The sequence below is a fragment of the Schistocerca cancellata genome, chromosome 11, assembly GCF_023864275.1.
Source record: "Schistocerca cancellata isolate TAMUIC-IGC-003103 chromosome 11, iqSchCanc2.1, whole genome shotgun sequence".
NCBI classification, from domain to species: Eukaryota; Metazoa; Arthropoda; class Insecta; order Orthoptera; family Acrididae; genus Schistocerca; species Schistocerca cancellata.
Genome location: NC_064636.1, coordinates 159,942,775 through 159,968,807, shown reverse-complemented (window position 1 = coordinate 159,968,807; position 26,033 = coordinate 159,942,775). Strand labels below are relative to the sequence as shown.

General features: G+C 40.9%; 1 protein-coding gene across 6 annotated transcripts in view; it reads right to left on the bottom strand.

The window, feature by feature from the left end:
- The window catches only part of LOC126108844 (zinc finger protein 107-like), a 129,255-nt gene that overhangs the window by 48,743 nt on the left and 54,479 nt on the right, over positions 1–26,033 (bottom strand). Inside the window, exon 6 of one of the 6 annotated variants that reach the window (XM_049914211.1) lies at positions 1,611–1,796. The exons of the other annotated variants lie outside the window; for them this stretch is intronic. Coding sequence (XP_049770168.1) covers positions 1,788–1,796 — 9 coding nt within the window. The 3' untranslated portion in view covers positions 1,611–1,787. Of the gene's footprint in view, positions 1–1,610; positions 1,797–26,033 lie in introns of those variants that run through there. 6 annotated transcript variants of the gene reach the window in all.

The window sequence follows — 26,033 nt, the reverse complement described above, 5'->3', positions numbered from 1 at the left end:
AAATCCCCAGGAAGACACGTATTTCTTCTATACTTACGGGTTTCCAATTACTAATTCTAGAGCCCTCTTGTGTATTTGCGCTCGCAAATATATTCCGTGCGTTATCATTTGTTTCGTCAACTATGAGCTGCAGTATGTCATCTGTAACCAGTAGCCTAAAGAAATCCATTGGCGTATTGCCAGCAGGCTTCATCAGCAACATTCTGCTTTTGTAAACGGGTGATACTGCATCCCATGTGGTTCTTCATGCCACGTAACACCTGGTTTGCTTACCTCTGCAAGCGCTGGTTCTTTATCGTCGGCGATTTCCTCATCATCGTCGCCCGTATCGTCCGATTCCGAACTGTCACGAAACATACGGGACAGTTCTGCTTCCACACTGTCATCACTGTGGTCTGTTTCTGCAGTCTCCAAATGCCAGTCACCCTCATCTGGTTCGTCCTCTCTGAACTCTACATCACTATCTTCTAACACACGTAGTAACTCATGGGCAGTATATTGGTCACTCTTCCTACACTTTTTCGCGTTCGAAGGCCCCGGTGTCGGTTCAGTCGCCGCCATTGCAAACAATGCACAACACAGACGACAAAAAACGAAAACACACAACTGCAGACAGGAACACGTTACGTGATATGTCGTTGGTTACTTGAACTAACACGAGTGCACAGCCGAACAAACTAAACTGAGAACTCTGCGTCAGCCGCAGCGAACATGTTGACGGCGTAGCGTAATGGTCAAGCGCATTGCTCACGAAACAGTCGACCTGGAATCAATCCCAGGTGCTTCCTAATTTTTTGCAATTGTTGTCATTCTTATTTTCCTTGGTTTCGTCAGATTGTTCAACTATTTACCGTAGAATTTAAATACATTCAAGTAGTATATTTATATAACTAGGCGAAAGGTTTAATGAAAATAAAGATTTTAACGATTCTTGTGATTACGTGCGCTACTTTTTATTCATTACGACAGTAGACGCTTTGCCATTTTTATGGTGACATATCATAGAAACATGTGAAACATATATGTTTCACTCTAGGCACATTTTATGAAGGCATTGTTTGAGCAGTTACATTTCTCTGCAACATGCTTCATTGGAAAGCACACTTAATTCAAGTTTTAAAACTAAGGTGTTTCCTCTAATAGTTTGGATGCAAACCAAGCGTACTAGATCATAGGGGTGTCCACAAGAGCACTGAATTGATGCAGCACGGTCGAATGTATTTTAATTGCATCTTCTCTTGATGATACCTCTCGCTGTTGTTGGAGTTATTCAGGGGCACTTTGTAATCTTTTAATTAGATTTTTGACTTGACGATAGAAATATACATCTACCGTAAATAACCGAACACTCTGAAGATACGGAGTAAAATAGAAATGAGAAAACAAAATCAGGACGGACCTGGGATTGATCCCAAGGTGCCTGTTTCGTGAGCAATGCGCTTGACCATGACTCTACGCCAATAACGACGAACAGAGCGCTAAATAGGGTATAGCCTCCTATAGTGCTATCGGAACAACTTTCGAGAGCATGTTCTCCTTTCCTATGGCCAACTCAGGCGAAATATTTCGGGCACGTTATGTGGAGTCCCACCTCTTTCTAGAAACAATTCGGACGAAATCGGCGTGTCCCAGTTGGCGACCTCCCCTAGTGAGAACTCAGCTAGCGAACGCACCGCTTATAAGTGTTACCCGCACTGGCTTGCTGATCGCGGCAACGCTTATGAGCGTCAGCCGCTCTGGCGTGTTGATCGCGGAAACGCTTATAAGCGTCAGCCGCAGCGAACGTGTTAAATTCCCTGCAAAAATCAAAACAAATCAATCATCCTCAGTGAATTTGTGTTTAGTTTTTTTTTGACAAATTAACTATTATGCAGTGTGATCAAGATGGGTCCAGTTCAATTAGTTGTAATTTGAACTTTGTATGTGCTACACAGTAATCTAAAGCACCATGTAAAGGAGCAGGAGATTGTGAGACACTTGTTTGTATAGCAATATTTCCTTGTATTTGCTTGTTTTAACAGTTGCATATGATGGCAGTTTATCATGTTTTCACTGGTATTTAATGTGATATTTATCTTAGAATGTTTGGTAAGCTTCTAAAGTGACCAGCATGGGAAGGTGCTTATTTCAAGTTGTTTAGTTTCAACAAAACTATGTCCTTTAAATCATTGTTATTTTAATTTAATATTATAAGATGGTTTGAAGATGACTAGCATGGTATGGTTTCTTGAGGTTTTAAATAAGCAGTGCTGCTGTGCCTCACGGTCTTTTGTAATATACATGTGTTTCTCACAGTCTGGACCAGTGAACAGTTACTGTTAATTCTGTATAGGTCTTGACAGTAGCTGAACATAAGTCTCTGAGCAGTCAACCAGTTGTGCCATTTCAGCTCTCTAAAATTGTATTGACAATAGGTTTTTGAGCAAAATGTGAGGATTTTTCCATTTTCTCATTACATTAAATTGTTGTATGTCATTGTGACTGACAAACTTTCACTCTGCACAACTGATAGTTCTATATTATGTTTAACTTTAATAGACATAGACACAGCATCAAAGATCAACTTATATTAACATACAGTTGGAACTTAGATATTAGTTCTGATTTCGCATTAGCTTATGTAACTGGGGAATCTGTCAAGTATTCATAATTATTCACATAATTGAACTGCATTATCTTCAATCTCGCTTTGTGATCCCATATAATTTAATTTAATGATTTTAAGTATGGCCATTTCTATTTTTATGTATTACATTGACAGTACAAACCATTCAACTTAACTTTGCCACTGTGTTTACATTTCCTTATTTAGTTTTCACTGCATTTAAATTCAGTTTAAACAACTTGTTTAAGTATACCTTAACTATTGCAATATATGCCTAACTTCATAATTTTAAATGGTTCTTGACTGACAAAACCTAGTGTACACAGCTGTTGTTTTTAACAGGGTAGATACTCAGAGGTGGATGGCCTTGACCCATGCATGGGACTGTAGAGGTACACTCCGACATCAGATCTGTTCACTAGCCTGAAACTCAATACATCATAGGACCAATTTCAAAACATTAATACTACGCATCTCGATTGTTATTCTCACTAAGGAGTCAGATCACAGATGAAGCAGCTGGACTGAAATCACCATCAGTCACCCTACTGGCACACAAACTGTAGATAACAGACACATGGCTAAAATATACTATTTGCTCTTCCAAACCTATTTCATCATGGGATATTCTTTCAGTACAGGCATCAACGCCAAACGGAGATTTTGAGATGATCAATGTCTGTCTATTTTCTACTGTGTAGCCACTTAATAGGAAAAAAACCACACCTGGACAATATGAGGTGGCTGTACAATACTACTCATATTACACTGAACTTGTTCCTTCTGTAACACTAGCTTATCAAATGCCTCTGAAGCCAAGGAAGTTTCCTAGTGATTGGAAGAAGGCACCAATCAATCATATTCTGAATTAGGGTTATCTGATAGATGAACATAATCAGAGCAAAATGAAGCATGTGCATGAAAAATGGTCTTGCACATTTCGAAGTTTTTAGGAAATCAACAAAAACTGTTAATAACAAAGAAATAGCAGATCTATATTGTTTGCAGAGGCAGACTGTTGAAAATGGTTGTGCTTTTTAAAATTGCACTAAGGATAGGTTTTAGAAAATAAATAACTATTAAAATGAAAAAAATTATAACAACTGATTTATGGCATTACTGCAGATCACTATTGTGCTGTAATGATAAGGCTGCCTAGAATTTGAAAGTTTTAAATAGGAAAATTTTAGCAAGATACAAACTAATATTTATTGTAAACTGATTAATTTGGTCCTAAAAAAAGTAATAGAACATGAGTGTTATCAAGTTGAGACCCAAAGCTGGCACATTACACACAGTTGGCACACTGAATGTTTTCATAAAATGCCTTTATTTTGAGTCCATGTACTTCATGCCCAATAGGTTACATTTCTTCTTCTTCTTCTTCTTCTTCTTCTTCCTCTTCTTCTTCCTCTTCTTCTTCTTCTTAAAAATTTCAGTACCCCACTGTAGAGCAATAAAAAATGGGAACGCAACAGAATTTCTTTTCATTCATGTTCAAAACCATGTTTCACAATAAAATGTCGTTCACACGGATGAAACATGCTTTGCCTCAAGGATAACCACTGCATAACTTCAACCAGAGCACACAAGTAATTTTCAAAGCAGGTGCTGTTTTGAGAACCAGCTCAACAGATCATATGCCTTTCAATTCCACCATCATCTCCTGAAGGGTCAATTTTGATGGTTCTACAGAGGCCTAAGCTATGACATCTTTCCATTCTAAAGGAGCCATAACTTTTGACACTTCTTTTCTCCAGTCACAAGATAGGAAACTGTGATTCAAACATAAAAACTTTATGTATTTCTACACAGTACTTTCAGTTGACCAGATAGAAATAAAGTGCTAAAATTCTCCAGTTATTGTTCTGCCCAACATGGTGATCAGACAATATAATTAGTTTGTGTTCCATACCTTCTTCAAGCATCACAAATTTAATCAGATAGGAAACTATTTTGGCTGAACCACACCTTGCATCAGATCCATCCCCTAAATTTACCATGTTAGTTAAGTACTGAAGTCATGAACCATGAAAATATATGGTGGCAGCTGTCTGTTGGATGTCCACATACATAACATATATTATTGTTCCTTTGTAGCCGTTTCTGTATTATTTTTAGCAGTTTGTATGCTTGGTCTGCTTTTGTATGACAACTGACATAAGTTCTATGTTCTACATTTGTATCTCATCTGAAGCTGTTGGCATAAAGAATCTATACATTCTGCAGAGAGAGACTGTGGTACAGACATTCTTTCGAAGATTTATTCTTACTCTGAGAAACTCAAACTGAGTTCCTGACTCAGACACCTGTCATCATTTGACATGACATGGGGCCTACGCAAATATTTTCCTCAACCATCTTCAGGAATGTTCACTCCACTTTCCAGTTTATGTTGAAGAGACAGTTTTCATTGCTGGGTGATGCAGAATATGTCAAGCAATGTTTTTTGACACACCTCTTTTGACTGGACTTCATATTTGGAAGTGGCTTGTTTACATGAAGTACTGTGTCTTACATTCCTTTTGTCTGGCTGTCACGCCTATATGTGGAGTTTATCAAGTAAACTGACTTCACTGTGCACCAAGGCATGGTATCCTTTGTACAGCTTTAACTTAATTCACATATTTATGTCCTGGAATCCTTCTTTTGAACACACTTCTGTATTGCCTACATGATCCTGAATCATGCTGACAATATTACTACCCAATATTCAACTGAAATGTCATACCCCACATTGTCTTTTAATAATATAGCAGTGAGCATTCTACTTTTCGTCAATGATAAAGACAGAACTGTAGTCAGTTTTATCCATGTTACTTATTTTTACTATAATATTGTCAGAAGATGCACATAAGGTGTGTTGTTAGAGCCATGTACTTTACAGGGCACATAAGCTGCCATTCAGGACACTTGTTGTTCTATAGGCGTATGTCCTTTTACAAAACCAATGAAACCAATCCACATTAAAATGTCCACCCCAAAAAAGACAAGGTGAAATGTAGAGAAAAGATGACCATGAAGACAAACAAATGCAAAGAAAGTGCAACAGAGTTAGAATGGAGGGAGTGTAACGACCTCAGGGGGAGGCTAAATGCCCACCCTTAGATGGTACGATAAACCCCCCCCCCCCCCCCTGACGAATAAAACAAAACTAAATCTGCTGTTGAAGCACTGCTGTCCAACACCGAAGGTAGGGTGCTGTGAAGATTAAAAGTCCGCCACAGAGTGGCTAATAGTGGACAGTCCAGCAAGATGTGGATGACACTCATATGTCAGCCACAGTGACACTGAGGTGGGTCCTCTCAACAGGAGGTAGCCATGTGTTAGCCATGTATGGCCAATGCAGGGCCAGCAGAGTTCAACAGAGTCCCTGCAAGAGGCTTGCATGGAGGTCTTCCACACATTCGTAGTCTCCTTAAGGACATGCAGTTTGTTTTGCGTACTGATATTATGCCATTCCATCTCCTAAACCTGAAAAATCCTGTGGCGTAATAATGATCACAGGTCAGTTACAGGGATGCCAATCTCCAGAAGTGGTTTCCAGCCTGTCGGAAAGTTCATTTCCTGGGATTCTGACATGACCTGGGGCCCACACAAACAACACGTAACAACTGGACCATTCCAGGGCATATATGGACTCCTGGATGGACACTACTAAGGAACAGTGGAGGTAGAATTAGTCGATAGCTTTTAGGCAGCTCAGTGATTCAGTACAGAGAACAAACAACTTGCCAGGGCATGAGTGGATGCACTAAATGGCACGAGAAATGGCTGCCAGCTCTGCAGTCAAAACACTGCAGTTGTCTGGCAAGGAGTGTTGTTCAATATGTCCCGCATAAGCAAACGTGAAGCCAATATGACCATCATCCATCAAGCTTTCAGTGTAAACTACTTCATGGTCCTGGTACATGTCAAGAATCGAGAGGAAGTGACAGCAGAGAGCTGCAACGTTAACTGAGTCCTTAGGGCCCCGTGAAATGTTCAGGCAAAGCTTCGGACTCAGTGTACACCAAGGAGGTTTATGTGAATGGATCTTGTACATAAGTGGTAAAATCAAGGACGCCACTTCAGACAGAAGAAATCGGATGCGAACTACCATCTTAAGCCGTGACCTGGGCCTCTGATGCAGGAGATTAAATGCAGTGGATGGGAAAGGGAGACAGTAATTCGGTTGCTCAGGAGAACTATGAATGTGTGTAATGTAACTGGCGAGCAGTTGTGCACACCTAACCTTCAATGGAGGGACTGGCCTGGTCACTGGACTTATCCTGAAGCGTCATGTTGCCAGTAAACGCCACAGTGGTGCACTGGGTAGAGTAAATGTAATGTTGAGGGTGCCGCCAAACAATAAACCAGACTCCCATAGTCAAGACAGGATTGAACAAGGGCTGTGTAGAGCTGTAGCAGTGTAGAGTGATCTGCACCCCAGTTGGTGTTGCTCAGGCAGCAGAGGGCATTGAGGTGCTGCCCAGCTCTTCTGCTTCAGCTGACTGACATGAAGCTATGTCAATCGGGCATCAAAATCCAGTCATAAGAATCGATATGTATCCATTATAGTGAGTGGTGGATCATCATTGAAGTCAAGTTCTGGTTCCGGGTGAATAGTATGATGATGACAGAAGTGCATGACACATGACTTCACAGTTGAAAAGTGGAAGCCGTGGACTAGAGCCCATGACTGCACCTTGTGAATGGTTCCCTGTAGGCACTGCTCAGCAACACTCAATACAAGGCCTTCAAGACCCCATTCTCCTGGATATGGGGGAAACTATAGCAGGAAAGCAACTTGGACATGGAAAACACGGAGTGATAGGATATTTTGGATAAAAATCGGGAGTGGGCTCCAGGGACCCCATTCACATAATGTGGCAAAGATATGATGTTCCCAGGTCATGTCTTAAGCATTTTGTAAATCAAAAAAGACGGCAACCAGGTGTTGGCATTTGGAAAAGGCTGTTCCGATGGCAGACTCGATGGAAACTATCAATACTAGAGTGACCCTGGTGGAAACTGTCCTGGCATGCAGCCAGTAAGCCATGTGACTCCACAACCCAACACAACTGCTGACTTACTGTATGTTCTAACAGCTTACAAAGAACATTGGTGAGGCTGATGGGCTGATAGCTATCCACATGAAGTGTGTTTTAACTGGGTTTGAGCAATAAGATAATGGTGCTCTCCCGCCATTGCGATGGAAAGATGCCACCGCACCAGATCTGGTTGGAGATGATGAGATGTTGCTTGTAGTCAAACAGAAGATGTTTCATCATCTGACTGTGGGTCAAATCTGGCCCCGGATTTGTGTCAGGGCAATGTGCAAGGATGCCAAGGAACTCCCGTTCTGTAAATCGAGCATTATAGGGTTCAGTGTAACATTCAGTGAACTGGAGGACTTTCCTTTCCATCCGGCATTTGAGGGTGCAAAATGCTGGGGGATAATTCTCTAAAGGAGGCTCAACCATAGTGCTCAATGAAGTGCTCGGCAATTGTGTTTGCGTTGGTAGATAACATGCCATTGATGTTAATTCCAGTAACACCTGTCGGGGTCTGGTACCCACAAACACATCCGATCTTCGTCCAGACTCGGGAAGGGGATGTATGGCACCCAACAGTCAAGACATCCCTCTCCTAACACGCCTGTTTCTGTCTTTTTATAAGCTGGCAAACGCAGGTATGAGCCCTTTAAATGCTATTAGCTGCTCTAGGGAAGGGTGCCGCTTACATCGCTGTAGACCTCGCCAACTCTCTCTAATGGCCTCAGCGATTTCTGGCAACCACTAGGGTACTGACTTTCGCCGGGGCCGCCCTAAACAACAAGGGATCATTTTTTCTGCCACAGAAACGATCGTTCTAGTGACCTGCTCAACTACCACATCGATGGCACCATGTGGGGGAGTTTGAATGGTGACAGTAGAGGTGAAAGCTTCCCAGTCTACCTTGTTTAAAGACTATCTTGGTAGACGTCCTGGGAATGGCGCTGGGGAAGTGCCAGGATGATTGGAAGGTGGTCACTACCCCAGAAGTGATCATGGGCTCTCCAGTGAACAGATGGGAGAAGTTCTGGAATAAATTAATGGCTGAGTAAGTGCCATGAGCCACACTGAAATGTGGGGGTGGGGCAGTATTTAAGAGGCACAGGTCGAGATGACACACTGAAGTTTCGACATCTCTACCTCAGCCAGTAAGCACAGTGCCAAGGGGTTATGGACATTAAAATCTCCTGAAAGTAGGAAAGGTTTAGGGAGTTGATGAATCTGTGCAGCCAATGCGTTCAGCGGTACTGCACAGTCTGGAGGAAGATATACATTGCAGACAGTTATTTCCTGAGTCATCCTTATCCTGACAGCCACAGCTTCAAGAGTAGTTTGAAGGGGGCACAGGTTCACTGCATACTGAGTTCAAGACCGACACAAACTCCACATGACACACTATTAAAGTCACTATGGTTCTTGTAATATCTCCTATAGTGACAAAGGGCAGGGGTCCACATTGCCGGGATCCAGGTTTCCTGAAGGACAATGCTGAAAGCAGGTGTAAAGCTAAACAATTGCCATAGCTCAGTCAGGTGGTGGAAAAATCCTGCAGCTGTTCCACTGGAGGATGATGTTATCGTGACACCAGGAAGGCATGAAGTATGCAAGGAGGCAGGTTATGCCTCAGGGTCACCTGCTGCCACCGATTGAGTATTTGTATCCATTCCTATTGTGGATGAGGCATCAGTGAGATCCAGGTCCTCAGGAGATTCTGAGCTCTCCACCTCTTCCGCAGGTGCAGATTTGGTAGGTAATGGTGGTGGTGGTGGTGGTGGTGGTGGTGTTGGCTCTTTTTCTTAGCAGACTTCTTTGTTTGCCTTCTGAAGCTCTTCATTCAGCAGCTTTTGGCTCCTTTAGCCACTGGTGAGTGTCCTCTGTGGCATTAGTGGAGACCTTGGGAGAGAGGGTCCCAAGAGACCCCTTCCACACGAGATGAGCCAAAGGAGGCTTTTGCTTCTCTGGCTGGGGGGAGGGCACTGTTGTCCCCTGCATTTAGGGGAGTCCTTGCTCCGAAAGTAGGTACTTGTGATGGTGATGGTAATGTAGCTGCAGCATATATGGACGTCAACCAAGTGGGGTGTAATTGTCCAAATTTACGTTTAGCCTCTTGGTAAGCCAACTGGTCCAGATGGTCACAAGAGAGTAATGCCCTGGATTGGGCTGGGTCCACTGTCTGAATCGAGACTGCACCACTTCTCATCTTGGACAGCACTGTCACTTCCTCAAACTTATCCTCAAGATGTTCAACAAAAATTGAGGCTTTGTACACAAAAAGGAGTCCCTGTCCATTCTGCTACAGACTAAATGCCGAGGCAAATATGGCTCTTCTTTCTGCAGCCCTACGGCCCTCCCATGGTATAGCAAGGGAGGGAAATGATTTAGGATCATATCTTTCAGCATTGTACTTGACCTTGCCCTTCTTAGAGACTGCTGGTGCCGTACAGTCACCAGCACGAGGTGACAGTCTGCTTCATTGCAGGTCATGTGCTGTGATGCCACCCACTCTGGTCAGGGGCTCTCCCCACAGGTACCACACAGCCACACCAAATGCCACCTGGCATGATGGGAGTCCTGGTGCCCCAGTAAGACAGGCATCTACTCCTTGGCATATGTGGGGAGTTTACAGCTCAGGCATCAGCAATGCGATCCCTGTGTTGTCAGGGGACTACCACCAAACGGATACATGATGGCCCTACCACAACCGACTGGCTACAGTTCTGGGTATTGGGCAGAGAAATCCAATACTGTCATGGGGGCGAAAGAGTACAGGAGATAACAGAAGAAGATGACGTACCTCGGAAAGTGTCTTTGCCAAAATAGTTGAATTGCAGGTGGAGATGCAAAGCCATGACAAGAGGCTCAGGAGATCGAATCTTAGGGCACTATGGATAACTTGTGCACCACATAAGGCGTCCTTCCCCATATGGCCTGTATAATTTGGAAAGTGGCAGGTCAATCCATAAAATGGTACCTGAACTTATAGGGCCGAAAAGTGAGAGACTCCTGTTAGTCATCTCTTACAGCAGGCAGCAAGCCTATTCTAACCCCTGGACCAGCAGAGGGAAGCAAAGTTGACACTTTCCATATTGCGAAGATGCTAAGTCACAGATAGGCATAACAAAAAGAGTGCCACAAATAAAACTTTTGGCCTGTAAGTCTTCCACCAAAAATAGGTAATGCACGCACGCATGCACGCACGCACCTGCAGTCTCAGGCAACTCTAGCCATGCTGTGAGCAGCAGCACCACTGCATAATAGGAGTAGTGACTGGGCAGGGGTAATGAGAAGGCTGGGATGGGGAGGCATATTAGGGTAGGGGTGACGTACAGTGCAGTGCTGCTGGGGAGCATGCAAGGATGAGATGGAAAGAGGGTATGGCAGCTACATGCTATCAGGCGGTTAAACAGTGGGCAGGGGAGAGGTGAGGAGGTGGCTACCAAAAATGGAGAGAAGTAAAATGACTGGGTGCAAGGGTGGAATGAGGGCTATATGGTGCTGGAATGGAACAGGAAGCTGGATGGGTGAGGACAATGACTAATGAAGGTTGAGGCCAGGAGTGTTACATGAATGTAGGGAAAGTTTCTACCTGCACAATTCAGAAATGCTGGTGTTAGTGGGAAGGATCCATATGGCACAGACTGTGAAGCAATTGTTGAAATGAAGGATGTCATGTCTGGCAGCTGCTCAGCAACCAAGTGGTCCACTTTTTTTGGTGGCCATCCATGTGCACAGATGGCTAGTTGGTTGTCATGTCCACACAGAATGCAGCACAGTGGTTGCAGCTTAGCTTGTGTATCACATGACTGGTTTCACAGGTAGCCCTGTCTTTGATGGGATGGTGATGTTTGTGATGTTGGTGGGAGGATGTATGGGACAGGTCTTGCATCTAGGTCTATTAGAGGCATGAGCCATGAGGTAAGGGGTTGGGAGCAGGGGTTGTGTAGGGATGGACGAGTAGAGTGTGTAGGTTTGGTGGATCGTGGAATACCACTGTGGGAGGTGTGGGCAGAAAATTTCTCACTTCAAGGCACAATGAAAGGTCGTCAAAACCCTGGTGCACAACATAATTCAGTTGCTCCAGTCATGTATGGTACTGAGTTACAAGGGGAATGCTCCTCTGTGGCCAGACAATGGGTGACTGGAAAGATAAGGCATGAGAGATTTGTTTTTGTACAAGATTGGGAGGATAATTGTCATTGGTGAAGGCTTCAGTGAGACCCTCAGTATATTTTACAGACTGTAAGATGCTATAGGCTATAAGGCACACTTTCATTATAAACCACTTTTAAAAAGTAACATTTTTACAATTTAATATTAAATTGCAAAGCCAGGCTAAAAAGAATTCTTAGTGTATAAACCGAACTGACCTGAGGGCCCCTGAATATCTAAATTTAACTTCTCCTTCAGGACCACTATCTTCTTCATATAAGAGATGGTCTTCACTGCCCACCAGAGCATTACTTGTGCTGTACTTCTTGAAAGATTTGACCATAATATCTTCTCTTACTCTACACCATGACTGTCTTTTCCACTGACACACTTGTTTGATTGTAGGTCCTTTCAATGCTCTCTCTTGTGTGAGTCCTTGTTGGGTTTTGCCTGCAGCATGTCAACTGAATTTGGTCAGAAAATACACCAGAGCAGAAGTGAGCTGCAACAGAGCCAGCGGCAGGTGGGTGGGAGTATTACATGCTGCACAGAAAAACACAACCAACTGGCATTGCAAAGCTGGGTCAGTTGGATGTCGTATAGCAGCAGCCAATGCTGCAGTACATTAGTGGAAGGTCAGAAGCCTTTCCTCACCTGCCACCAGTTGTGTTTAAAATATTTGCCTGAAGCCCTCAATGAACATAGTCTGGAATGTATAAACGTTCAGCCATTCATGTACTAAATGATTCTTGTCCCAATATCAGAGCCAACAACACCCTTAAGTCTGTGACACCCAGAGTGACATCCTAGAATGTAGTATGGGGCCTGCCGTTTGACCATTAGACAGCCTGCCGTGTCGCACAAGGGAGCTGTATGCTCACTGGAGGAAGTTCACAGCCTTCATCAGCGGCACCACTGTGGTGTTCTCACTGTCACAACCAGAGACACTGCTGACAGCAGCACTGAGTGACCCCATATTTAGCCTTGCACTGTCAGCCATGCCTCTATTTCACATGAGAGGCAATTGGAAGCTTGTTACAAGCTGTTCCTGATGTACTATGGCTGAGGGTTGGACAAAAGAAAGTAATGAAACGTATCTACAGTTGCCCTGACATCTCATTTTACTCTCCATATGTGACAATCCAAGGGTCATGCAACACTGATGTCAGAAGTTTGCCTCCTTCTTAGAGCAATGTTTGAACCTACACCCTATATTACAGCGAATCACAAACAAAAAAAGAAAAAATTCTTATATTTGGGTCATGGAAAAGACATCTGAAAGTCTTATAAAGTAGATTTTATTGCAAACAGAGAACCAGTGGATTTTTCTACCCTTAGAGGTAATGGAAGGCATGATTAGTTAGTGAGTGTTGGATGCGCACAGTGTAACGTCAAGGGTCACTTAGTGCAATGTATGAAATCACTTCTAGGAAAAGGTTACACATGTAATCATTTGGGCCATATGTGTAAGCAGTGCTGGGAGTCAATATGGCTCATAATTACATGTAAGAAGTGAGTTAATGTATTTTGTCTTCTTGTCTTGTGAATACTAGTTCTCAAAGTGAGTGTTGTCAAAGATAAAGCTTCAATAGAACCAGAGACATAAGGTATGCCATAACCAGAAGCAGTATGCATATTGTTAGGAAAGGTAGCACAAACACCAGCAGATTATAAAGAACTTTGTGAGTTGACAGGATCACAATCTTTAAACAGAGTGTAAATTTGTCAGACAAAAATTTAATTGCTCCTTGTCCTGGTAAAACGACCGACAATGAGCAGGTCTTCACCTTCGATATCTGGCTCAGATGCAAGGTTGGTCTAATGAAGTATTACTGACTGTTACAAGACTGAGGCTAACAGGGGAAGTAAAAACGTATTTATGATATACAGAAGCTCTATTTATGATATACAGAAGGTAACAACTAAGCAAAATACAGAAACTGTGGAAGAATTGGCAGACAAAATAAGGAAAATTAATGGGAGTTCCTACACATTGGGGCAGGTTGCTGAAGTCAATGATATTTCACAAGAAGCAGAGCAGAGGGTCTTCAATGCTTTTTTAAGAGGACTGAATGCAGAAATGACACAATGTGTGTGGACAGGGTGTCTGACAGATTTGTGCACAGCAGTGCGGCTAACTACAAAGTGTGAGGAGTTCAATTTGTTGACTTGAATGCAGAGCAGATGGTCAGTGTTTGCAGCTAATTTAAAACATTTCAAGTTTGGATGAACAGGCCCTATAAGGACGAAGTGTCACCAGCCTCAAGGTGATGTGAATAAAGTAAGAAGACATAACAGTTTTAAAACTAGAGGAGCAGGGAGGAATAAGGTATTAAACACTAGCTGGGACTCCTGGTCCACCTATGGTGATTCCCAGTAAGACTAGATGCTACAAAACTGTGTGGAGAAGTGGATGCAATAGAAACTGTATGTGATAAGAAGAATAGTAGGAAAAAATGGATTCCATGACATTATTGGACACAGTGTTTCAGTTGGAAGTAGCGATCTGGTGAAATATAAGCAATTGGACCCACCACAGTACAGACTGCATGGAGTGGGAATAAAGATGTCACATCATTAGGACAGTGGCCATAGGCATTCACCTGGATATAGCTCCATTTAAACAATAGAGATTGTGCCACATGCAACTGAGTGCTACAACATGATTCTGGAATTAGATTTCTTGTATCAGCATTGTGCCATAATCAACTTTCAGCTACATAGGGTGGAATGTGGCAGAAAGATGCTTCAGTTAGGTTAAGTTATAGTAGAGAGGTGGCAAGGAGAGTGTGTTGCAAAAGATGAACCAATTAAACCATGAACAACCATACTGAGATTTGATTTGCATGAATGTGTATCTAAGGGTACTGGGAAATTACTTTGGGTCAGTTTTGAGTCTAGCTTACCAGTAGGAATTTTGTGTGTGGTGGAACCATTAGAAGAGAATGAAGTATTAGATCAGGTGGGTTGTTTATTTAACAGACATATCATACACATACCTATTTTTATGTACCATTTCAGCACAGAGGGCATATCATTAACATACCAGTTGTTAATTGCTAACATGAATATCTTGGAGGAAGAAGAAGAATGGGACATGTGGGGTGTCAGAATAGGAGAATTGCCAGATATTACTGAAACTGTATGGGGAGCAAAAGTAAAGCACCTAGAAGGAAGCACTAGGGAACAGATGAAAAAACTACTTTTGGAATTCAATGATTTATTTTTTTCCAAAAGGACCATTATCAGGTAGCATATTGCAAAACACTGCATACAAATAGGAAATGAATCATCAGTCTACCATAAACCATACAGAATAGTTAGCAATTTCCCCAAATTTTAGAGTTATAAATCGATCAACAGCTGAATGATGGAATAATTGAAGAATGTGATGTCGACAGTGGGCAGGAATATCTGTGCAAAAAATATAGGTTTGGTTTGATTACAGACACCTAAATGCGAAAACCACAGCACATGCCTACCCTTTCCCACACATCACAGAAACTATGGATCATTCACAGCAATGCTAATATTTTTCCAACTATGGATTTGAAGAGTGAATCACCAGATAGAGCCTGCACCACAGGACTGACGCAAAACAGAATTTCAGGCACCCTGGGACGACTACCTAATCAGACAGATGCCATCCTCATGAAAAATGCACCTGTAACATTTCAGAGATGGTTGGACACAATACTCAGAAGTTCAAAACCATGGAAATATTGTGTATCTTGATGACATAATCGTCTATGGAAGTGATATCAAACAGCATATGCAGTGATTAAGGGAAGTATTCCTAAGGTTAAAAGCAGTGAAGTGAACACTGAGTACAGAAAAGTGTTATTTTGCAATAGGACATACCACAAGACGGAGTTACGACAGACCCAAGATTAATGGAGCTGTGTGTGAATTTCCTGTAACATAATCTGTGAAAGAGTAGCAATCATTCTGGACTTGAAAACGATGTGAAGATATTGCCAGAAGGTTACACAATTCTTAAAAGAAGGGTAATAAATTTGTGTGGTCAGAACAGTGCCAACGTACTTTTGAGGAATTAAAAGAAGCTGTAACATTGAGTCCAATTGTGGCATTTCCAGATTTTAATAGAGAATTTATTTTATTATGTGATGCATAAAACTATACACCAGGCTATGTCTTATCAGAAGAGGTGGAATGCATAGAACATCCAGTTGCTTACGCTCAAGGCAACTGAATTCTGCAGAATGAAATTATTCCACAAGGAAGAATGGGATATTAGCATTATTTATGATCATGCAGCATTAAAACGGTTTTGGGGTTAAAGAATCTTTACCAATAGGTTGACATGATGGGCAGCAAGACTAAGTGAATTTGATTTTGAACTTACCCATAAAACTGAGAAGCAGCACGGAAATGCAGATAGCTGAAGCAGAAAAGCAGCAGTATTACATATTACTCAGAATATCAGGGAACTACACACCCAACTACAGGTCTTGAATAGAAGTAGTTATTAAAATGGTTGCAGTCTGTCGAAGATAGTGTTTCAGCTAGGAGTAAATCTGTTGCAAGAGGACCAGTATTTGAAGGGTCTAAGGGAAGTACAGAAGGAACTATCACTGAAGTTGACATTGGTTTCAGAACCTGAGCCCAAAGACTTTCCCTTTAATTTGAAGTAGCCACAGCATCAGTGAGAATAGATGGAAGAAAAGTATCCATTTGTATTTCTGTAACAGTAGCAGGGAAACAAGCACATCATTAGTGCTACATAATTCGTGCACTGCTTGTCAACTGGGGAATACTGAAGAAATTTGTAAGAATAGAAACTCAGCGACAATTTAACTACAAAAGACAAAGGAAGATATGTAGAAATGGAGGAATAAAAGTTACAAAAATGCCACAGAGAAAATCACAGTCTGTCCAAGTAAGGTAATAAAAGTGGGGCAGGATTCCTGTGCAGTGAAATTGCTAATGGGACAAAGGAGGAAAGATAATGCAATTAAAAAGTGGTCCAACCAGTATTGTACATTCAGATGGTCAAGGCAGATGGGTTGGACCCTAGCTTTGAGAAGATGGTAGTACCATCTATCTGTTTCAAGAAGTGGAGGGGTACATCAGCAACGACGGTAAGATGAAAGGTAAATGCTTTCTTATTAAATGGAACAGCGTGCAACATAATGGGGCCTACTTTCTGGCTGTCCACAACGACTGCTGGGGTAACTCAGTTGAGCATTTCCCAGCCACATTTGTACTGACCAGAGGAGCCCATGCAAATGCCACCTGCCGCAAACCTAACTAGCTTAAATCAAACTCTAGGGCCAGAACTAATGTAATCTATGAACACACTTGTGAACCAGCAAGAGGGACCAATCTCCCAGGAAACCTTATTGCAGCACATAAATTCATATTGTGAAAATCAGCACCGGAAAGAGACAACACTTACTATTGTCATACCAACCACTTCAGTGACACTTGTTCTGATGGGCCTGGTGTTCTGGTACATAGAAGACAAATAACATGACCGAGTTCAGACCCAGCCCTAGTTCAGATTCCACTGGGTTGGATAACCAAAGCATAAAAGCAGCAGAATGAAGCAGAATGCACAGTGATATAATATGAAGAATAATGGATTTATTTTCGCTTTTAAGTGGGGAGTAGAGAGTTTGAAATGACTCTGCAAGAAGCATAGTAATGAGATTAGTACCATGGTGTTCCAGTTAAGATGCAGGGCAAGGGGCCCTATGGAAATGTGTAAGATTCAGTGTAAAGGTTAAGGAAAGTAATTGTTAGAATGATACTTAAGAGGCAAAATAAGGATGGAAATACTGGTCGCCAGTAACTCTGGTGTAATGGGTAGTATAGTTTGGTCAATCCAAGGAACAGAGTCTTGATAAAAAGGAGGTCAATGTAGCGTTTCGACAATAATTGATAAAAAAATATGCTGGAGCAAAAGTGAGTTGAAACAGAGCCAGCTGCTAAAGGGTATGAGTGTTATGCATTGCAAAGTAAAACATGGCCAACTGGGCATAGTATAGCAACAGCCAATGCTGCAACATGCTAGTGCAAAGATTGAAGCTTTTCATCATTTGCCAAGAGTAGTATTTATAATACTTGCCTTAAACACTAAACAAACATAATCTGAAGTGTAGAAGTACTCAGCAGTTCGTATGATGCTTATCCCACTATCACGGCCTACGCCACACACACAAGCAAGCTGCCTGCTCACTCTAGACATAGCCTTCTGTGAAGATCTGTCAGAGGTAGACATACAGCAAGTCTCTGACAATAAAGGCAACTCTGCCAAAGTCATCTGCACACAATTTACCTTGATACAACACCTCCAGCGGATGCTGTGAACTCATATGCCATTTGCTGTGCAGTACTAAGGTGGTCTGTTGTGATCTTACAGCCTAGTTACAGTCCCGCTGACGTCACACATGGTCGACCCATCCCTGGACTTTGGGATACAGTTTCAGTCTCTATGAACTGTAGAAACATCCAAGAAACAGAATAATTCACACTAAGCCATCAGGCCACATCAATTTTTGACTGTCCCACATATCTATGGCCTTCCACTGCCGAGTCTGGTAGGCATTTTCTCTGTGTCAAACTGCACTATCTGTAGCTGTGTACATGGTGACTGTGGATGTGGGGCTACCCAACAAACACTACCTTGTTTCATACATGCTCCGACATCATTGGCATAGTAGTCAGTTGACCGGAATGCTATCTTTGATGCAGAACACGATTGTATGGACATCTGGTTGAAAGTTCGGAGGATTGTATTATCAATTAAACACAGGACTGGGAAGTAGTTGTTTGTTGCTTTAATTGAAGATATGAGTGTAGTTTTGACCATTTTGCATTCAGTCCTCAATTTGCACATGTAGTCTTCATTTTTTCAGTTATTCCTTACTAGCAAGCCAATCATGAATGGCTATATCTGGTGGAGTAGGACCAAAATGCTACTCAGCTGCTCTGTTTCCATGTTCTGCATATGCTATTATCTTCAATTTATAGCCCACATCATATGAAACTTTTTCCCCCTTAGGGCACTACTAAAGAAAATACTCTCCTGTTACTGATAACATTAATCATTTTCAGTTGAAGTTCACTGGCACTGTAGACTGCAGTGACACCATAGGCTAGACAGTGTTCAGAGTTTGTGATAGTAGGGCAGGAAGGGGACAGTGTTAGCAAGCTTGTGAAGTTCCATAAAAACACGGGAGAACTGCCGGATATCAGTAACTTCCTGCCACGATATTTCGGCGCAGAGTCTTCTGGCCATCTTCAGGTGAATGCCACTGTAGTAGTACTGGTGAGTACACGCTGAGCTCCGCTATTTAAAGCCTTCTGAGGTGACATTGCGCATACGCTGCTCAGCGTGCGCGTTCATAACGGCTCCGTGCGTTGCGCCTCGCGCCCTCCACTGCGAAAGCCTGGCGTATCGGTGTCAGGTCGATTTCCATCTTTATGCAGGTAACTACATCGACTACGAAGTTTCTCTGTAACAGGATTCCAAGCAGAGTTCAGCTGATAACCGCTATCTCGATTGATGAGAGTCTCGTTGTCAGACAATCTTATTTCCACAGATTCATTGATAATCAAGCTCCAAAAGTTTGATGTATGGGTCAAAATTTGTGTGTCGTTGTAATTCATGGAATGGTCTGTGGAAATACAATGTTCGGCGATTGCGGACTTGGTGGGTTGGAGAAGGCGAGTATGCCGTTGGTGTTCCACAATGCATTCCTGCACAGCTCGATTATCAATGAATCTGTGGAAATAAGATTGTCTGACAACGAGACTCTCATCAATCGAGATAGCGGTTATCAGCTGAACTCTGCTTGGAATCCTGTTATAGAGAAACTTCGTAGTCGACGTAGTTACCTGCATAAAGATGGAAATCGACCTGACACCGATACGCCAGGCTTTCGCAGTGGAGGGCACGAGGCGCAACGCACGGAGCCGTTATGAACGCGCACGCTGAGCAGCGCATGCGCAATGTCACCTCAGAAGGCTTTAAATAGCGGAGCTCAGCGTGTACTCGCCAGTATTACTACAGTGGCATTCACCTGAAGATGGCCAGAAGACTCTGCGCCGAAATATCGTGGCAGGAAGTTACTGATATCCGGCAGTTCTCCTGTGTTTTTATGGAACAATCAGTACGCCGGGAAAGCTTTAAACATCACATCAAGCTTGTGAAGCTCCACAACTCGTTTGTCGCATCAGTGCACTGCTGCTGCCAGTTGAATCCAGGGTTGTCAGATAGAGATAGGTTCCCACAGCATTGAATATATCACCTTTCTTAAGCCCGGCAGGAATTTTAAATCAAAAACTGGACATTTATACTTGACTTTTGAGTATAAGACACACCTAAATGTAATAGGAAATTTTTTGAATAAGAAAGTGTATTGTACTTCATAAAGTATGGTATGATTTTGTTCTCTCTAAAATATAAGGTCAAATTATTGGTGTTTCCTTGAGAGTGACACTTTTTGGGTCTCAGTGACCTGTCCTTGTTTCCTAACCTAAATGTATCTATGACTCTTTCCAGATGAAGGATACTAACTCTTCCCAGACGAAGGAGCAAATAATTCCAAAACCTATGGAAGTTCCTTGTACTTTTGTGTACATTTTTTTTTCATCAAAGAATGTACAGGGGAACCCTTTTGTGGATGAAACAAAGTTTCATTTGCTGAATAATTTACATAGTAATACATCCATATAGCAAGCCTTGTGCACTGTTACACATTATTAATACTAGCTTGCAGTAAGTTAATGGATAGTAAATTTGAGAGAGAGAGAGAGAGAGAGAGAGAGAGAGAGAGAGAGAGAGAGAGAGAGAATGTTGCAAAACTATAAGCAAATCAATTACAGTTGGTTCAATGTAGAGAAAATGACAAGAAAATATCAAGACTTCAGAAGAAAGGAAAGACAGCAACTTGGCAAATGTCTAGATTTTAAGTCAAGGAAAGGAGGAAGAAAGAGTTGTGAAGAGTATGTAGACAGAAAGAAAATGCACAGTGACTTGTGTCACTGAAGTGTACTCATCACAAACCTAGTTAGGTTCATACTCATCCCCATAAACGTCAGGAAAAGCTACAACCAGACAGCCCAACTTGGAAATATGCAGTAACAAACAAATTAATTGTTCCAGTGCAACAGCCTCCATAATTTTTAAGCGTACATTAACAGCACAAACTGAATACAAGGTTTCAGAAAAAAGAGACACAAACAGTTGAATTTTTTTACAACAGAGTTGACAAGCTGTCAAGCACCTGATAGATGGGATACTAAATTATTTAAAGATCCGAAGACTAAGATGCACAGAGTGCTGCAAAAACACTACATAGTATTTTCACTAAGGGAGCTTATAAGCAATTTTAGGCAGACACAGAAATGGGAAAAATAAAAAATACTTTCATTCATTACACATTTTGTTGGTTTACAATACACCTCAATGTATGCGTGAAAGTATCATGCCAACTCTATCTGGTGAATGCACTGAAAAATGACACTGAAAAGAGCATTTTTTCATGAGGTAAGAAGTTACTGGAACATGTAGTCTACTGTCATTCAGGTGTACTGTGAATTCATGTATAAAGCATAAAAGCTGGAACTCCTAAACTTCACTCCACATTAAATAATGAAATTGACTGACAAATAAGTAAAATGGAAAAAATGAATTGATGTAGAAAGACAACAAAAATATGAAGTAGTTAATGGTACTATCACTGATCTAAAACTTCTTGGCAGATTAAAACTGTGTGCCAGACCGAGACTCGAACTCGGGACCTTTGCCTTCCACAGGCAAATGCTCTACCATCTGGTAGAGTCTTGGTCTGGCTCACAGTTTTAATCTGCCAGGAAGTTTCATATCAGCACACACTCCGCTGCAGAGTGAAAATCTCTTTCTGATCACTGATGTAGTGTCAGAAATTGATAAGCAAATTTTATATTTAATATTTCACTGCTTCATTAAAAACTCACAATATGGATGCTGCGGAAACATATTATCATGCCACCATCACTAATCAGATCTAACACATTAAAGTTTCTATTGCTGTGTTCTTATATAGATTGCAGCTGATTTAAAGAAGATCTCACGTCTCAAAAAAAAGTTGACAGTTTGTTGAGATGGCCTATTTGAAAACAAGTACATGTTATCCAGTTTGTGTTCGATAGTATTTAAAGTGGAAATGGACTGTTATTCTTTGTAGCACGTCATGGAAAAGTTGTGATGGATGCTATTGTGGTACAAAATAAGGAGAGGAGTGTGGAACCAGTGACACACAGAAAATGGTATGCTGGCTGAGCTATAGATTTTTATAAATGAGCACAAACTCAGATTCAAGCAAAAACCATGTTTTATGGTACTGCAAGACATTTTCTAGGCAAGTGAGTGAGCATAAACTCCATTCAGGTCAAACTGTTTGCTCATATTCAAAACTATTATTATTTTCTACCTTAAGCTATCATAATATTATTGTAACAACAGCCCTGAAGTTTGAAAAAACCAAACATCTTCTCATAACTTAGGATGCAAGCCATCAAAGATGTGCTGGCTTTTCAGAAGTGTAAAACGATTCCTGCAGGGATCAAATGCTGCAGATCAAGACAATTCCAACAGATGCTGGCAAGGATGTGCATAATGGTCTGATAAATCCTGGATTGTTTGGCACTGTAGAAATTTTAAATGAGAAAGGTATAAAACAATTTCTATGGCATCTCTGAAAATGCAGAGGCTATGGTAATGTCTTTGAAACCCATTACAAAGTCTACAATATATTCACACAATACAAAAGTGACAGCACTTTTTGTTATAACTGAACAAATTTGAACATTAACAAATTAACCAATGATTATTTAAAAACCAAAAGGTATTACTCATGTCTTTAGAATTGGGACCAACAACTGTGTTGCAAGACGACTTCTTTTTTTAGTAAGAAAATGTAATATAATGAAAAATTGAAAGACTTACATATTTAAATTGTAAGATTTATGTATGGTTTCAGTTTTTTAGAGTATCAAAAATTGCATTATGAATGACGCTATTTGTGTGAGCCATGTATAGAATCTATGATGTCCCAAATGCAATTAGTTTTTGACTTATCTTCAAGATTTTAAGTTTTTGATGCAATTATTGCATGCCTAATTTAACAAATTCCTTATGTATTTGTATTTTAAAGGAAGGGAACAATTTATAATTCAAAGAGAATTTTAAAAAATCATTTAGAATGTTACTACACCAATTAATTGAAATTCACTTTTCATACTTGTCATTGCCCAAGAGAAAACTTGGAACCACTCTTTCCTCAGCTGAATTGTACTTTCGATTCAACTGACATTTAATAAGTAACTATACTGTTGTATTCCATTAAGAAATAGTTGTATCTCTATCCACTGCAACTACCAGGCCTACTAATCAAACAACAAATTCAAATTGTTTCTAACATCAATTGGTGGATATTTAGTGATTCAGTCATATCTAAAATGAAGTAAACAAATTTATTAACTAATTTACAGGTTCTGCCATTCATTATTCCATTTTCTTCATACGAAATTGCTTTTAGAAGTGATGCTCATTTTTTGATAATATTTCAATGCACTCTGAGTTGTTCATTAAAATTATTTCAACCAATACCTCAGAACAAGAGTAATAAGTTTTTATGTTGATAACTGTTGCAAAACAGCTGACTCATCACTACTCCTCAAATGTTCTGAGAAGGAATGGTGCACAGATTACATTAACCTCTCAACAGAGTCACATCATTTTATGACAAGAAATTAACAATCTTCTGACATTTACTCAGCCATAACCACACTTGGGGAACATAATTATATTTAGAAAATATTAAATTCTTTATAAACTCAACAACTAAAGACAATATGATTCATCATTGAAGACTTTGCACACATGCACTGAGTTTACTGTGTAGCAAAAGATATGTACAATACAAATCCGTGTTAGCAACATCTGTACTCAGACACTGGGCTTAACACACCAAGTATGATTTTGAACATTATATATACTGGTTAGACAGAGATGAAAGGAAACAGTTCACCAGTAAAATGAAAAAGTTTAGGCATATGTACCAATCTGCAGCAAGTATTTGGTTGGTATATGGTTCATGGCATTTTTCCGTATGTTTAATAGATAACAGATACACATAAGAGAGACTTAAATAATGAATGAAATGTTCTCCTTCATTATTTCCAGCAGTCTCCCAATGCTGGGATGACTTTCATTCTGTTACTGTACAAGTCACGAGGTTTTCAGGTGAAGAACTCTTTGAACAAGGTTCAGAGTGCATTTACATCTGGAAAGGAAGTTCCTTAAAGGTTGTTCAATAGAGAGCAAAAAAGGGAGAAAATCGAGGGCGCAAGGTCAGTTGAATAAGGTGGGAGTGCAATGACTTCAAAACCCAAATCCTGTGTACTGCTTTTTGTCAATCTAGCAGATTGTGCGCAGGTGTTATCCTGGAGTAGTGTTTTCCTGGTCATTGTTCATGTACTGCATCTGCAACACATCTCAGTTTTTGACAGTAAATGTCAGCAGTAATTAGTGGTTACATCTGAAGGACACAATTCATAGTATACCACACAGGACGTACAACACTATCTTTTGTTGATGCTTTTTGTTGCTGCTTTACTTGGGCTCAACCATTTCTTCTTTTTTACTTATTTTAGCAGAAAGCCACCATTTCTCATCAGCATAATGATACAGGGCAGGAATGATTAGTGTTGTTCACAAGCAACTGATGACAGGCAAGCAAGGATGCACATGTGGCCATTCATTTTGTGATTTTGGTTTAGTGCATGTGGTATTGGTATTTTTCAGCCTTCCACATTGTATGCAAATGTCAGAAGATCATGAAATGACCTCAGTTCATTGAACTTGCCAGGTCTCAAGTACAGTGACACGGATCATTGTGAATTAATGCATTTAAATGATCATCAAACCCCGAAGCAAAGTCACTAATGGCAAAACAATTCTTCTTAGAATTACAAAACAATTTTCTTACCAAGCTCTGTCCAATGGCATTAAACATAAACAGGGCACAAATGTTTCTGACTGCCTCCACTGCTATTAGCCCCGTATAGAACCTAAACAAATGAATATGTCAACAGCGCTCCTATTTCTCCACTTGGCACTTCACTTTCTAGTGACCACAGTTCCACTCAGTATCTCCAAATGACAAATGGAGAATACGTAAACTCAAATATATGTAAACTCCAAAAGCAACAGAGAACTACAAATAAAAAATGACAATTGATAAATAAATCCTCAGCAATTGGAATACCAACATGCAAAATGAAAGTGCTATCAACTTAAGCACCAGCATAATATTTAGGAAAAACAGATAATATCAGGATCAGGCCATGAAAACAAGTTCTTAACAGTAGCTGAAAAAACGGGGGGGGGGGGGGGGGGGAGGGTGACCACTGAAATTAGATCCATAAGACACAGTCAGGAAGCCTATACTCTACCAAATATCAGTCCCATCAGATGAATGGTCAAAACAATGACAAGAATCATCTGGTGGCAGAAGCAGTAACTTTTCTTGTTATGATCTAACAATCTAATTACTAAAATACTGTGCTGAATTTACAGCATAACTGAAATATGCGGCAGAATTGGAGAAAACTTATTGGCATCACATTACAACCTTAATCTCCCTTTACTCGGGAAACTGCAGCGTTACTGTGTTAAAAGAATTACACTTACAAGAACTGAATCTTAGCTTAGCAAAAGAAAACTGGGTCATAGTAATAAATGATACCTCGGGAGGAAACCTGAATACAAAATGGGGAAACATTACATACAATGTCCCACAGGGCTCGGCAGTTGATTTATCCTGACCTACATAAATGTCATGCTAAAACCATGGGAGGTGCCTTCAAAATCTGCAATGTTTGCCAATGACAAGTACACTGATAACCGGCTAACACATTCTTACTAGAAACAGCCAAGAGAATTATGGAACATGCTTGCAACTGGTTTACAGGCAACAGAACAAAAATTCAACGTTTATACTTAGAAAAACACATCATACAATTCCAAGCAAATCCAGATGACTTACAGATACAAGGAGGTATCCATGACAGACACTAGATGAGGATCCACGAGTTAAGGTTTTGGGCATTTGGATCGATAATAAATTAAGGAGGCACTAGCATGAGAATGAGATACCAAAAAGCTCATACCTTTCTGCCTTGCAATTTCACTCAGTAGTATCCTATAGGATAATTTTATAGGGCATCCC